The sequence below is a fragment of the Amborella trichopoda genome, chromosome 4, assembly GCF_054954075.1.
Source record: "Amborella trichopoda isolate Santa Cruz 75 chromosome 4, AtrichopodaSantaCruz75HAP2 v2.0, whole genome shotgun sequence".
Classification (NCBI taxonomy): Eukaryota; Viridiplantae; Streptophyta; class Magnoliopsida; order Amborellales; family Amborellaceae; genus Amborella; species Amborella trichopoda.
The window spans coordinates 44,600,985-44,617,123 of record NC_142339.1 but is presented as its reverse complement, the minus strand read 5'-3'; the positions used below and the strand labels follow the sequence as shown (position 1 = coordinate 44,617,123).

At 35.1% G+C, this 16,139-nt stretch overlaps 1 protein-coding gene across 1 annotated transcript; it reads right to left on the bottom strand.

The window, feature by feature from the left end:
- Positions 1–11,410: 11,410 nt before the first annotated feature.
- Positions 11,411–14,575, bottom strand: LOC18435842 (alpha carbonic anhydrase 5). Its single transcript, XM_011625699.3, has 7 exons — positions 14,447–14,575; positions 13,691–13,908; positions 12,825–12,934; positions 12,379–12,481; positions 12,109–12,279; positions 11,662–11,715; positions 11,411–11,569 (listed from the first exon to the last, which is right to left on the bottom strand). Exons 1-7 carry the CDS (start codon positions 14,520–14,522, stop codon positions 11,495–11,497), a joined length of 807 nt encoding a protein of 268 aa, XP_011624001.2. The 5' UTR covers positions 14,523–14,575; the 3' UTR covers positions 11,411–11,494.
- Positions 14,576–16,139: the final 1,564 nt, after the last annotated feature.

Here is a 16,139-nt window from a genome sequence, read left to right as displayed (position 1 = left end):
TCCTATTCACAAACCCTAAACAAATCCTTCTTAAAAGAGTGTCTAAGTTCTAAATTATAGAGTGTCTCACCTATTTAGTGCACTAACCTAGCGATCGTTCAATGCACTAGAGTTGCATTTTAATTCTAGAGAGGGAGCATTTTAGTTTTAGAGAGGGACAGTAATTATTGCAAGAAATTTATTTCTTGATAGAGAAAGTAATCATTGTTGAAAACCTAGGTAGTGAAAATTGCTTGTCAAATGTGAGAAATAGGTAATATTTCTAGAGTAAGGAAATAACTATTGAGTAGAGAGATGTGATTCTTCATTAGGTGGTCAAGAGAGTTTAACGACCCAATGCAATTAATTACTACAACACACAACAGTCGCCTCACCTTCCCTACTATCTCTCTAGAAATAGAATCCATTTTTATTCTTGCTACATATATCCACCCCTAAACAATTTCTTAATAATGTAGCTAGTTAATTAGTTATAAATAATAGGGGTATGTCAAATGACGCAATTGTTATATGGCGTCCCCAGTGATCTACAATGTATACATAATTGAAAAGTATGGATCTCGCCCAAATTCCAAGTGTGGGGCAAACATATATTGGAGCCTTGATTCCCCTCGCTCTCTCGCCTCTCTTGAACCACTTTCTCTCTAACCACTCTAATTTTATCTCTCTAGTTGTAGAATGGTTCGAAGATTTTTTTTTCCCTTTTTAATTTCTACTTTTCTCTATTTTTTGTATTTATTGAAGAAATTGACACTTTAAATGAACAATGACAAAAAAAAGTAGGCTTCAAAGGCAAAAAAAAGATGAAGAGAGAGAAAAAAAGAAAGAGGGGGAAGCACACAAAAAAATCTACTGAAAGCATGGTTGTTTTGAATTTTGATGTGCGCCATGCCATATGTAGAACCAGGGTTTGTACTTTCATGAAGGAAAGGCTTCGAATGTTAATTTGAATTTGAAGGGAGGATGAGGAATACAATATCAAAGAATGTGGAAGGTCAAGTTGTAGATGTTAAACACTCTAGATGGCTTAAGGAAAGAAAAAATATATCAATGTTATATAAAACGTTATGTTCAGCAAAACAAACTTATATTCCAAGTGTAATTTTCTACAGAGTTTGCCTGAAACTGAGAATCTAGGAAAAAAGAAAATTGGGTGAGAAACCATTTACCTATGAAAACAAACCTAGAAATCTAGTTTTTAACAAAAACAATGTTAAAAACAAGTCAATTTCAGATGAAATCATGGTTCCACCATATCTGGGGGAAACAAAAACTGGGTTTTTGGGTATTAATGCTATTTGAATCCATGATTTTAAGATCCATTAATACCAATAAGTTTATTTTAGACAAAAATCGGCCCAAGAATTAGTGTTCAAATAAAGATTTAGACAGGAATTGAGAAAAATATTGGGCGTCCTCCATTTTCCCTGTGATGAATCAAAATAAAAGCCAAAGATGGTGTGGATCATAAATTTTTCTTTGAGCTAGGTAAGGGTAGTATAGTAGTGAATTTGTTAGATCTGTTAGTATTTTTGTTTTAAAAAATGCTTAAGCATATTTCAAAACTACAAATTTGGTTTTCTTGTTCTTTCCTAAATTGTTTTTATAGAGAGAGAAGGATGTGGGTTTGAGTCTCAAATTGAAGAGGAAAGAGTTTATTGAGGTGTATTTAAGAGTACACATTCCCATACAATATACTCTAAGTATAAATGAGAGAGAAGGTGCATGCGCGGAGTATGCGATGTGTGCGACACGCATATGTGTATGCATTGGTGAGGCCGATGGCACTTAATGGCACACTTTACACTTCACTCGTATACGCACATGAGGCACCCCTCGCCCGAGCACGTATGCAGGTCAGGCTCTTGGCTCGTTATCTTTTTGTGAATCTGTTTCGTAGGGGGGTCCAATGATCATCTAGCTATTGATGCGTGTGGGACATCCAATGGTCATCTAGACGTTGATGAGATGGAAACAAAAGGAGATTATAACCAAGAGAGGTAAAGTGCATATAACTTATAGTCGTTGATGTTACATGTAACCATCACAATAAGTGAGTTAAGGGGCTGCATGTAACTTGTAGCTATTGGTGGTACAAGTAAACACCACTACAATTAATGAGCAGCCACCTTATAGCTCTATATAATGGGGACTCTATCCCACACGAGAAAGATACTTAGAACAACTATTGAGCCTCTCAAGAACATATTGTCTCTGCAATACCTGCAAGGAAACCATTGAGCTAAACTCTCTCTCTCTACTTTATTTTGTCTATATCTCTCTCCAAACTATCAAGATTCTGGTGTTTAATATGTGGGTTCCGAGCTCAGGTGCATAGACTTTAGAAACATTTAAAAATACAAGTATGTTTTCATGTATCTCGAGGACCAATTGCTCTCCTTATGTACGTCAAATACTATATCAAAAGGGGGCAAATATCGTTTTGAGAAAACCCTCCTACATGCCCAAAAACAAAAAGATTTTGAGATCTAATTGTTTGAAATTGTACCACTTTCTGCTCCCATTTCACTCTACCAACTCCAACAGCTCCTAGGGTTAACAACATAGAAGACATTGAGCAATGCGTTCCCATGATTGCTTTCTTATTGAAAATGCCTCAAAAACCCATTGTTGATCAACTCAGCAAAATCAAAGCTTCGCACTTTGAGCAGCCCTGATCAAATCATTGAGATCTTTAACTCAACTCTTGAGCTAGCAAGCGTAGTTAGGGGTCGGAATTAGATGGATCTAGTGATTAGGTAGCTTACCAAAGCCAGATGTTTATCTGAAATCGAATCTTAATAAAAACAAGAGGAAAAATCCTCATATCAAATCATAGAAGTTCGAACATGGCCTTATTAAGAAGGCACATCTAAAATTTTATGTGATTTGGATTTGCAGAAAAATAAAATAAAATTCAAACACGAAATGAGGTCGTGATCGTCAAATTGGCCCAGATTGAATCTGGGCCGTTGCGCATTTACCGTAAAAACATGGATTTATTTTCTTCTTCATTTTGTACATTTGTATGATCTGACTTCAACTAATTCAGCAAAAATTGTGGATTTAGGTTTAAATTCTTCTGGATTTATTTATTTCTCTTTGTCTTGTACATTTTGTATGATCTGATTTCGATTATTTCAACAAATATTGGGGATTCGGGTTTAAATTCTTGTGGATTTAATTTTTTCTTCGTCTTGTACATTTTCTATGATCAAATATTCGGGATTTTGGGTTTAAATTCTTATGGATTTAAATGTGATAGTTTTTTGGTGTTCCTTGAACATTTTGTATAACCTGATTTCGATTAATTCCATTGTGAAGCCCATAATTAGGTACACCAGTAGCAAATATTTGGAATTTCGGTTTAAATTCTCATGGATATATTTTTTTCTTCATCTTGTACATTTTGTGTGCTCTGACTTAGATTTATTCAGCAAAAATTGGGGATTTAGTTTTAAATTCTTATGGATTTAATTTTTTCTTCGTCTTGTACATTTTGTATGATCAAATATTGGGGATTTTAGGTTTAAATTATTATGGATCTAAATTTGATAGTTTTTTGGTGTTCCTTGTACATGTTATATGATTTGATTTCGATTATTTCGATTGTGAAGCCCAAAATCAGGTAGACAAGTTGCAAATATTGGGAATTTAGGTTTAAATTCTCATCGATTAATTTTTTTCTTCGTCTTGTACATTTTGAATGATCTGACTTCGATTAATTCAACAAAAATTGGGGATTTAGGTTTAAATTATGATGCATTTATTTTTTTTTCCTCTTCATGTACATTTTGTATGATCTAATTTTGATTAATTCAGCAAATATTGGCGATTTAGGTTTAAATTCTTATGGATTTAATTTTTTCTTCATCTTGTACATTTTGTATGGTCATATTTCGATTGATTCAGAAAATTAAATTCTTATAGATTTAATTTTTTCTTCATCTTGTATATTTTGTATGATCTGATTTCGATTAATTCGATTGTAAAGCCCAAAATTAGATATACCAGTATCAACTATTTGGGGTTTAGGTTTATATTCTTATGGATTTATTTTTTTCTTCATCTTGTACATTTACTCTGCATTTTGTGCCGATTATTTTGATTGTGACGCCCAAAATCAAGTACACCAGTAGCAAATATTGGGGATTTAGGTTGAAATTTTTATGAATTAAATTATTTCTTCGTCTTGTATATTTACTATGATTTATTTACCAATATTTCTTCACCATTCTCTCTCTCCAAACTACCTGCAAATGATTCCAACATTTGCTTTTGCTTTGCCATCACAGTTCTATCTCTGCAAAATCGCCATCTAGATTTTTTCTCTCTATCTCTCTCATCTTGGGTGCATCCGAACTTTTATAAGAGGAGGTTCAAATGTGTGGTAAAAATAACTCCATTTAAAAGATTATCAATCAGAAGAAAAATAAATACGACTGCTCATGGGTTACTATCATTTGATACCATTCTTTTGGACTAAAGTTCAAAGGTAGATTTGTATTTTTCTTTCAACGAAATTTCAGTATGTATGTTGATAAATAATACGTTGTACATCCTTTGGCATTATCATCATTTTGGAACAAAATTAAAGTTTTTTAGTTTGAGATTTGAAGTTGAATGATTGTGAATGACGAAATAGGGCTTCTTGTTAAAATTTTAAATTTCATTTTTGGCTTGTGATATTTCACAGCATGTGTTATTGGTCCCTTCATTATCTTTGACCTTGCATTTGCTATACACAACGATATACACATAGTGAAGTAAATAAATATTTACATATTTAGCTTTGCATTTGCAATTTGTCATGATCTTTGCATTTTTATAGTGGGCCCTATTAATGTCATATGATTCTACAAGTAATCGAGGATATACACCTCGACAATGCCCTAAATAAAGTTTAGATTGTGCTACGAAAGCATCGACAAGCCCTAATAACCCAAATAGGATGTACTATAGGTGTCTATTATGTGGGTTCTTCCAATGGTATGATGAATATGTTACCACTGTGCAAAATGTCAATTTAAGGCATCGCAATACACAACAGTGGAATTCAATGCATGAATCACAAGGACGTGTCATGGTCAATCCAGAAACAAGTATTGGCCATGATACGATACTCGGTGTCATAGGGCGTTTACAACAATTTTTACTCCGTGCCCCTTGGGCATTTGCAACAATTATTGTATTTCTTGTGTATAATAAATGTGTGCTTGCTTGCGCTCATGTTTTTTATTTTTGTAGTCCTCATTCAAAATATGTCATACTTATTTTGTTTTCCTTTTTTACTAATGTAATTATTTATATTGTGGAATTCAACTCATTCTCCTATTACGTTTAATGTTATAGTTGAAAGTAAGAAAATGGTTCATGTTGTAGTTGTAGAACATTTGTAGGTTAAAGAAAATTACAATATGCAAATTGGCCTTGTAAGTGTTCCAATCTTCAGTAGCAGGCTTTCAATTGTTGGGAATGTAGTGTATATCAAATATCCTTATGAACAAAACAAGTGATCTAGATTAGGTGCTGACAAGATGTACTATTTTTATGATTTGGAGCCCGTATTCATATCCAACATCTCAAAGTTGACATGATTTATTGGTGAGTTTTTCAGAGTTGAACAACTTTTTTGGATGGGTTTTTTAGGTTCACCTCACTTCTATAATATGTGGTTGAAATCTAATATAAACATTTTCCAAGATGAAACTACAGTATCAAAAGTGACCACATCCGAGAAGTGATGGTAGAACACCCTTGACATGGCATCTACCTATAGTAGGCTGACGATGTAATCCTCTTCATCTAATTTCATTGTATAGAAAAAAGATGGATTTGATCTCGATTAACCATTCCATCGCACGTTTGCCATCTTCACCTTTGAATTTTCTTTTCTTGTTTCGTAATTGGTTTTCGATGTCTTTTTGGGAGAAAGGGAAATTACCAATCTCTCCAACCTACTCTAATAAGATATCATAGATATTCTGAGATTTTACCAAAGGAGAGCTCATGGAGTTTATCATTAAGTTTCTCGCATCCGATATTGTTCGGTGAGAACTGATGAGTAGATATTTCCTTGGAGATACGACATTGTGATTGTGTTCCTTCACAAACCTTGTGACAACCAACTCATTGTTGGCAATTATGCTTCTGCACATCTTTGCTCCACATCCACATCTTTTCTGAGGCAAAATTTTTCTAGATTGCACTTGATTCACCGTATGAAATCCTTCCTTAGAAAATTAATATTCCCCATCAATTCTCTTTCCATCCTTATTCTTGTGAGTATTTCCCTTTCTGACACCAAACCCTTCCACCAAGGCAAAAGCCTTCTAAAACTCATATGCATCATTTTCATCACCAAATCTCATTCCCACACGGCTCTATTTCAGACCCCTTGGAGGACAACGCATGCTCCCCGTTTTCGAGAATGTGGACTTATTGAAGGCGGGGTTGCAAGCAGGGGATCTTGCTCCATGGACTCTACAATATCCCCCATGTTGTTGTACTCTGACCATGTGGTGGATGCCACACTTTCTAAAATGGTGAGGTCCATCTCAAGTACTAAAAGTGCTCTACATCAAACACAATTTATTTGTCAATTAATGGCTTCAACACTTCACATATTTTGAAAAAATTAATTTGACAATCTCCATATCTCACATATTTTTGAAAAAATTGATTTGACAACAATTTTTACTCCGTGCCCCTTGGGCATTTGCAGCAATTATTGTATGTCTTGTGTATAATAAATGTGTGCTTGCTTGCACTCATATTTTTTATTTTTGTAGTCCTTATTCAAAATATGTTATAGTTTTTGTATTCCTTTTTTACTAATGTAATTATTTCTATTGTGGAATTCAACTCATTTTCCTATTACGTTTAATGTTATAGTTGAAAGTAAGAAAATGGTTCATGTTGTAGTTGTAGAACATTTGTAGGTCAAAGAAAATTACAATATGCAGATTGGCAATGTAAGTGTTCCAATCTTCAGTAGCATGCTTTCAATTGTTGGGAATGAAGTGTATATCAAAGAGCCTTATGAAAAAAACAGGTGATCTAGGTTAGGTGCTCACAAGATGCACTATTTTTAAGCTTTGGAGCCCGTTTTCATATCCAACATCTCAAAGTTGACATGATTTATTGGTGAGTATTTCAGAGTTGAACAACTTTTTTGGATGGGTTTTTTAGGTTCACCTCACTTCTATAATATGTGGTTGAAATCTTATATAAACTTTTTCCTAGATGAAACGACAGTATCAAAGGTGACCACATCCGAGAAGTGATGGTAGAACACCCTTAACTTGGCAGCTACCTATAGTAGGCTGACGATGTAATCTTCTTCATCTAATTTCACTGTATAGAAAAAAGATGGTTTCGATCTCTTCATATCGATTAACCATTCCATCGCACGATTTTCATCTTCCCCTTTGAATTTTCTTCTCTTGTTTCATAATTGGTTTTCGTTGTCTTTTTGGGAGCAAGGTAAATTACCAATCCTTCCAACCTGCTCTAATAAGCTATCATATATATTATGAGATTTTACCAAAGCAGAGCTCATGGAGTTTATCATTAACTTTGTCGCATCCGATATTGTTCGGTGCGAACGGATGAGTCAAGCTGTCCTTGGAGATACAAGATTGTGATTGTGCTCCTTAAAAAACCTTCTGACAACCCCTTCATTGTTGGCAATTATGCTTATGCACATCTTCGCTCCACATCCACATCTTTTCTGAGGCAAAATTTTTCTAGATTGCACTTGATTCACCATACGGAATCCTTCCTTAGAACATTTATATTCCCTATCAATTCTCTTTCCATCCTTATTCTTGTGAGTATTTTCCTTTCTAACACCAAACCTTTCCACTAATGCAAAAGCCTTGTAAAACTCATATGCATCATTTTCATCACCAAATCTCATTCCCACACGGCTCTATTTCAGACCCCTTGAACTTATTGGAGGCAAAGTTGCAAGCAGGGGATCTTGCTCCATGGACTCTACAATATCCCCCATGTTGTTATACTCTAGCCATGTGGTAGATGCGACACTTTCTGAAATGGTGAGGTCCATCTCAAGTACTAAAATTGCCCTACACAAAACACAATTTATTTGTCAATTAATGGGTTCAACACTTCACATATTTTGAAAAAATTGATTTGACAATCTCCATATCTTATCTCTTGGGCGTTAAGTTTAGTTGGTTATGAAGCCTTATTCCATAGAATATAACTCATTGTGAATTTCTAGTTTGACTACAGTTCCTTCCTCTACGGACAGAGAGAGGAGAGCTCACATAGAAACACAATTTTTTCCATATTTCAATATATTTTATCAATCGTAATTCCTAATTGGATGGGCTTTCTATGCATAGTCAACTTCAATATAGGGAGTCATATCGTTTTCGTAAATATTTGGTTCCTAATATGGGCCGCCGGCCCCTATATTTTAAGGGGAGATTACCCGTTAGTTCAGCTTTCCTTATTATTATTAATTAACAACTCAAAGACCTAACTCATTAACAAAATGTTCATATAATGATTGTTAAAAAAAATTAAATATAAGAATCTCCAAACAGTCCTTGTCATTTCGAGATTAATCATAATAACTTTTTTTTTTTTTGAAAAAAACAGAACAAGGCATCGTCCACTCTTAAGAAAGATGGGTTCCATCGACTCAAACTTTCAGACATCCATGTTCTACCCTAGGGTGATCTTGAAAATGAAAATGAAAATGAAAATGAGAAAATAAAATTTTAAACTTCCAAAATATATTATTATTATTATTATTGCATTATCTATTTTGGTTGTTGTTTCGTTAACGTCCATCTTAAAGATGGACGTTCTATAGTCCGGGGATGTATGCATCCCCAACTAACAAAAGAACTTTCCTGTCAAAACCACCCAAGCAAGATTGGAATAAGGGAGTGTGATCACCCTAGTCTTGCCCGCTTCCCACATATTCTCCCTCGTTCCTTTTTTGGCTTTTTATTATTTGTAATACAAAATAAGTCTTGGATACCTTACTCAGAACGGACAGGTGATCGGCTGTATCCCACTAATCCAGTTTCTAAAACACTTAATTATTGTCAAAAGTTCTTGTACCTCGAAACTACACATTGTGAACTTATTGATAACACATCATTATCATTTGAAAAATGTAAAACCACCACCCACACCAGCCCACTCTTTTTTTTTTTTGTTTTTTCTTAGATTTGGGCCCTGTCCAACACTCCCAAAGGAAAATGTCGGAACCTTAAAACCATGGTGTGTTCGATGTTAATGATGTCCGATATCTCTAATTCTTTGCCTTTAGGTTGTCCAATGTTGCGAATGCTAGACACCTCATTCCTCAGCAAGAGGCTTGCCCAGTGTTGAAAATATCGGGCAGCCAAGGGGAATGAATTGGGTATTTTAGATTATCCGATGCTGCTAACACCGAACACAATGTTCCTAGGCAAGAGTCCCTAACCAGTGTTGAAAATATTTAACCGCTCAAAGGCAAGGATTTGGAAATGCTTGGCTGATTGATGTTGCTAACACTGGACCCCTCGTTTCTTAGCTAGAGAAAGCTTCGAGGGGTTGAAAATATCAAACAACTCAAAGGCAAACATTTGGAGACGTCCGGTATCATTAAAGTCGAATGTGTTGTGGGTTTTAGGGCTATCCAACATTATCAATATCAAAAAGACAAAGAAATAGGGGTGTTCTACGTTTCCGATTTCCAATAGGCCTTGAAAATGAAAAGTTATAAGATAAAAAGTAAAAGTGAATTTCTTACCTGTCTGATATTGGAAATATCAGGCTGGAGGAAAAACTAAAAAAAGGACGTGGGTTGGCAGAGTGGTGTCTATGTAATTTTCAGAAAATATGGAGCATACAATAATAAATTGGGAAAAAACTATACGTACAAAAATTTTCCTCTTTTTATTGGTGGCTTTGGTTCGGGTTACATACTTCTGTGTTTTACATTAAATGACTAAATTAACACTCCAATATGGATTAATTATCAAATTAATACTAATTGCCAAAAAAAACTTGTATAACGGCATAATTGACTGAAATAATCGAACAATAAAAACCGCGTGGTAATAGGGCAGAGAATTTAGAGGGTCCGGATCCACTCAGATCCTATCTGGATCTGAAAAGTAACATGGGATCTGGATATGATTGGATCAAAATGGTTGAATCCGATAGGATCCAAATATTTTACATGGGATCCAGATTAGAAATAGAGGGAGTATCGGGTTCGGTGTTAACAGTATCAGACCACCCAAGTTTTTCTTCTTTTATAAGTCAAAATGGTCCATGTTTCGAACAACTGACGCCCAATTCAAACTCATCATAAAGAATGATGGGATAGTCTAATGTTTCCAATATCAGAATGCTCTAAAAATGGCTTGATCAAATATCTGAGGCATCGACATTGTCCCAAAATTCAACTATGAAATACAATCATGATCATTGGGTAGGCCCAGATTGAATTCAGACCGTTGAAGTCGTATGTAGCTGTAGGCCCACTGGCCTATGTTATAGATATATATATATATATATATATATATATATATATATATATATATATATATATATATATATATATATATATATATATATATATATATATATATATATATATATATATATATATATATATATATATATATATATATATATATATATATATATATATATATATATATATATATATATATATATATATCATTGCTTTACCTCAGCCTTGGAAGGAAAACCAAAGTCTAAAACCAATATATAAATGCCCAAAACTAAAATGGTCGGTATGCAATACATGTCCTTTTTCATGTAGATCGGGTGCGAATTTAAGTTTCCTTATCAAATTTTTCTATGTTGATCACTGGTTTGAGTGGGTCACATCCCCAAAACTTGGGGTCCTAAATACTTCTAATGAGGGTTTTTCCTGAGGGAGGAAATGGACAATTTGCTTTTGCACGCGTTTTTTTAAAAAAAAATTCAAACAAATAAATCTAATTCCCATACGTGTACCATTATCTAGTGGCAGTGTTCCATTTTCACCATGATATTACATTTTTTGGTTGCTATTGTACGTTGTTATATGTTGATACTTCGACAAGCATCAACTTCCCAGGACATCTAATCTTAAAACCAAAAAATATTGTAGACGTGTTCAATAAATGGTTCAAAATCAAACCATTTTAGCATACATTCCTCTATTTTACCACCACTCTACGTACTTGTTCTACAACAAATAATAATCATATGGATGTATCTTGTGGTATTTGCTTCTTGAAATCAAAGCATTGCATACATAGAATGCAGCCTACTACCTAATTAATGGGTGGGAAAAGACCTACCCATTACTTATTTTAAAATTTTAAACATACATCATTTTTTTGACAAATGTTATTGAATTTATTAATCAAAAAAAATTACATCAGAAAAAAAAATTTGAAAACACATCGAAATAAAAGAAAACAATACATAATATTTGTGTCACATTCTATGACTCATTCTTGAAGAGGTATACTTGTCTCTGGTTCAGGGGTTGTATAGGCCTTGCATTCTTCTCAAATTCCTGTCGAATACAAAAAAAAAAACATCAGTCTAAAGAATTTTTCCATTGTTTTTTCTTGGTGAATAAAGCATGAGCTAAATGAAATTTCGCACTTCTTCAACAGCGGCCCTTAGCATTCGCAGCTGCGCCTTTGATACAGTCTTCACCTGCAACAAGAAAATAGAAAAATGAGAAGTCTACACCTTTTGCCATTAAACAACTCACATGAGATAGGGGAACAGATAGTTTGAAAACAAGGAGCAAATGATAAAGTGGGTAATGGTTGGCACTTTGAGTGTGTGTGGGGGGAATACAATAGGTAGCCTCGACAAAGAACAAGCAGTGTGGGCCTGAGCCACTGCAAATTGTGTTGAGGTATGAAATCCCTGGACTTGTCCTGGCCGAATAGGTCACATGTATTGACCCCGCCCCGGGACTGGCCAGGTTGAGTCGCATGGCTCATTGCTAGGCCTATCTACATGTACTTGGCTATTGGTTCATGTAAAAGTAGAGGATGCAAACCCAATTAAGTAATTATAGCCTCCTTAGGGTATGTTTACCTCTTTTATGACAGTCCAAGTGACTCCCTCATCGCAGGAAGGAGTGGTGAGGGAACCAAAGTATCTATAGTATGATTCTCTCTCCAAATCTATTGCATGATCCGGGTTCACTAATCCAACTTTTTCTTCAGATCCCTTTTCATCATTGATATCGTCAATCTCATCCATCACCTTTCAACAACCAACACACAGAAACATTAGAATAAACAAATGCTCAATCCTCATGCCACTTGAAACCAGAGGGGCTTTCATAAATCTAAATCACCTCACCTTCAATAGGAAATGATCTTGCAGCCCAACTTTATAGATCACTGCAACTACGGCAATTCGTCCATCTGCGCTGCGATGGACCATATGCATCTCCAAGTCATATCTACAGACAAAGGCTACAATATTCAGCTACTACATACTTATCATGTGAATTCATGTCAAGAGACTTATTTAAATGCATGGTGGAGTTCAGAGACCCTTTTTGCATCTATTGAGAAAATAAAAGGTCTACCTGCCATTTTACAAAAAGAACATGAGGCTGTTGTTATAAAACATAATGGTTAGACTACTAAGGGTTTAACAAGGGCGATACTATACTTTCATAGCGTTTGAAGACTTTAAATAAACAAGAAGTTGGTGGTGGTTGTTTTAGTAATAGTGCCATAAAAATCGTAAATATTGAACAAAAAGCAACTCAAAACTTGAACAACAGTAGTAGGGCAGACCTGTAACCATCTAAAGTATGTTCAGATGGAGAATGCCAGTGAAACTCCTCAAGTAAGAATTGGGTTCCATTGATGTGTATCGCACCAGCACTCCCTTTCTCCCATTCCAACTGTTGTCAGCAAGCAAAACATAGAAACTCTATGAATATCCAAGAAAAGTTATAACTATGAACGTTGTATGGGAAAATGATTTTAATTAATTGTAAAGAAAAGGATGAAAAAATCTTGATGTATGAGAAATTGATTTTAAATAATTGTAATGAAAAGGATGAAAAAATCTTGTGAATTTGGCTGAATCTTGAATTTTTACGTTTTAATCAATGAATCTCACCCAAGGTGAGGCATATTGTGGTGTGTTGATGCCTACTTGGGTTAGTACATTGGATATGGATTTGGGTAAAAAAGGGTGGAGTGAATAAAGAAACGTCGCCAACTGATGTGCCTAAAAGTTTTGATGAAAAGGTCAACAACAATAAATTTGAGAATGGGATGGAGCCTCAGCGGTACTACTGTCAAGCCTCATGATGAAGTCTTTGACTCTATTCTCATGAAATATTAGGGCCCAAATCCCCACTGACTTACCTCTTTGAAAAATGGGTTAGGGTCGTATTGGTAGCACCCCTTATATTTCAGTATACATTGTGGCTTCCATTCCCACTTACGAGTTCGAAAACTACTAAGGATTTTAAAAAACCTGGTAGGGGCCTAAATTCACCCACTGAATTTACCCAAAAGAAGAGGTGAGTAATAAGTAAAAGACTTTTGTTTTCAATGTTGTAAAAAACATTGTTTCAAGTCAACATTTGCCCCCCACTAATGAAAACCAAGATAGTGGATCAACTCAATCATATTTCGGATTCTCATACCCCAATGTCATGGCCAGAGTTTGCAAGTGTGGCATGTGCAGGCTCATATCGAGCCTTTAGGCTCTTTAAGTTGGGGTCGTATATGGCATTTGCATGAATGATATCAATGGGTGATTGCGTGGTGCCATTGGAGCATGCCACCCATTCAGGGCGGACCCTGCCCCAAAATTTTGGTCCATTGCTGCTACCTTCCACATAGCTGAACTCAGCTTTCTCAACTGCAAAACCATCAAACCACATCATTTTGAGTATGCATTTCGAGAGAAGCATTGAGAAAAAGAAAGTACACAATAAAAATAAACCAGAATGAGAAAAGAACACAATAAAAATAAACCAGAATGAGAAAAGAAGAAGAAAATGATGTAAAATAACGAATGAATAAAAATACCCCCACACAGAGAGGGAGAGAGACAGGAGAGATTTTGTCTAGTGGGCAATTGAATAATATGATCATCTTGAAAATTGACTTTTAAGATTCATTTTCAGGTGATTTGTGGTTCCTTGATTAATTTTTTAAATGAATGCTTAGAAAAAAAATTAAAAATTGTAAAATTTTTCATTTGTCAAGAAAAAACAAAAACAAAGGAAACTACTTCGTGGTCTAGAGATTAGAAATTAGTCAAAATAATAGTAGAAGAGGGAGTGAAGCAAGGGCAAAGCAACAAGGGCTATAAGAGAATCACAACCAAGAAAATGGAGGGCTTAAAGGGTTTTAATGGATATTCTACTAAGTAATAAAACCATGCGATTGATTACCATGATCTTCGCAGGAGACCAGAAAAGGATAAAAGAAAAGGAGAATGAAGAAGGAAGAAGAGAGCTTCATATTCATCTTTCTAAAACAAAAGCTTATTGTTTTCACGAAAGCTTACAGTGAGTTTGTGGAAGGTTATAGTTGAGATCTTTGTTATTTATAGAGAGGAGAGGTTGGACAGTATGAGACGACTTTAGCCACACGGTAACTGGAAAAAGTATGACAAGCTAGCCGATGTTTACCATGGAGATTATTTTATAATTTAAGAAGGTTCATTGGGTGATTTTTTCATTAGAATATGACGATATTTTGTTATAGTTCTGCCTCTAGAATAGCCCTTCCATTAAATATTCAAAAAAACAAAGGGGAAAAAACACAAGGAAATCTTTGTACACGTTCTGGTTTGGCTCGGCAATGACAGAGAGTTTGACATATTAATCTCAAATCCTAAGTCCTAATTAACTTGTGTGGAAAAGAATTACATTAAAATTTTTTCTTTCGACTAAGTCTAAAGACGCCATGTCTCTAGTAAAATATAGGAGTGTTACTCGTGCATTATTTTTAAAATATAATAGTGTTACTCGCGCATTAGCATTAGATACCATGGTCGCGATTAGAAAAAGAGAAAAGCCAAAGGATTTTGTGCTCCTGAGGGATCTAATTATCCATTCACTCCCTCAGGCAAAAACTAAGATACGGGTATCTTTAGGAACCCAAATCATGGGGATTTATCCTCTAGGACAACTTAGAGACCAACTCAACTGTGAGAGAGAGAGAGAGAGAGAGAGAGAATTCTAACAAACAATGTATGAGCTAGAGAAAAATAACATCCCAAAATTGAATTTACATTGCCCCATATCTTGACAACAAAATCTAAATATTGTTCAAACTCCAATTTTATTTTTCAAGAAATATCAACTGATGATATGAGGTCCCCAATTATCTGGTAAACAAACTATCCAAGTATATCTTTTAAATGAGGGAGCAAATGGATAAGTTGCTCCTACGGGATCATAGCACAGGTGCGCAAAAGAAGAATAGGAATAATTCACAAGGGATCATGATCGTCATCAACCTTGGATCGAAGCACGTGTTTGATACTTTTCTGAATTGGGGTTTATTAATTGTATTCCGTACTGTGGATGTGCACGGAATTCAAACCTGCACCGTAGTACCAACTTTTATATCACGTGGAAGTTAATGGTCATACCTAGGGGTAGCAATGGACCCGCCCATAACCGTCTGGTATATTCGGCACGGTTTCAGGTATAGAACCAAGTTTTTGACTTACGGATATCTCATAAAAGATGTCAGGATAATTTCGGATCCGGATATGGGTCATCTTATACTCGACTTGACGGGTATTGGATTCGAATTTTTAATTTACCCAAAAGCTAAAGCCTTAACTTTAAAATTGTTTCAATACTTTTTGTTTTTATCTGATTCCTCAATCAGCCAAACCCCATCGCCATTCTCCCTATCTGCAATTCTCTCTCTGTTTTAGTTTCTTAAAGATATAGCTCTCTCTCTCTCTCTGGATCTCGAATGTCTCTCTCTCACTTAACTCTAATCACCCACCCCTCAAAGATCAGTTCTCTATTGTTCACCATTGTAGGCAGCAAAAAAAGAAGCTCATAGTGAGGGTGGCACTGGATCCAACCAAACCTGGGACCCGATATATATGGGTATGGGTCC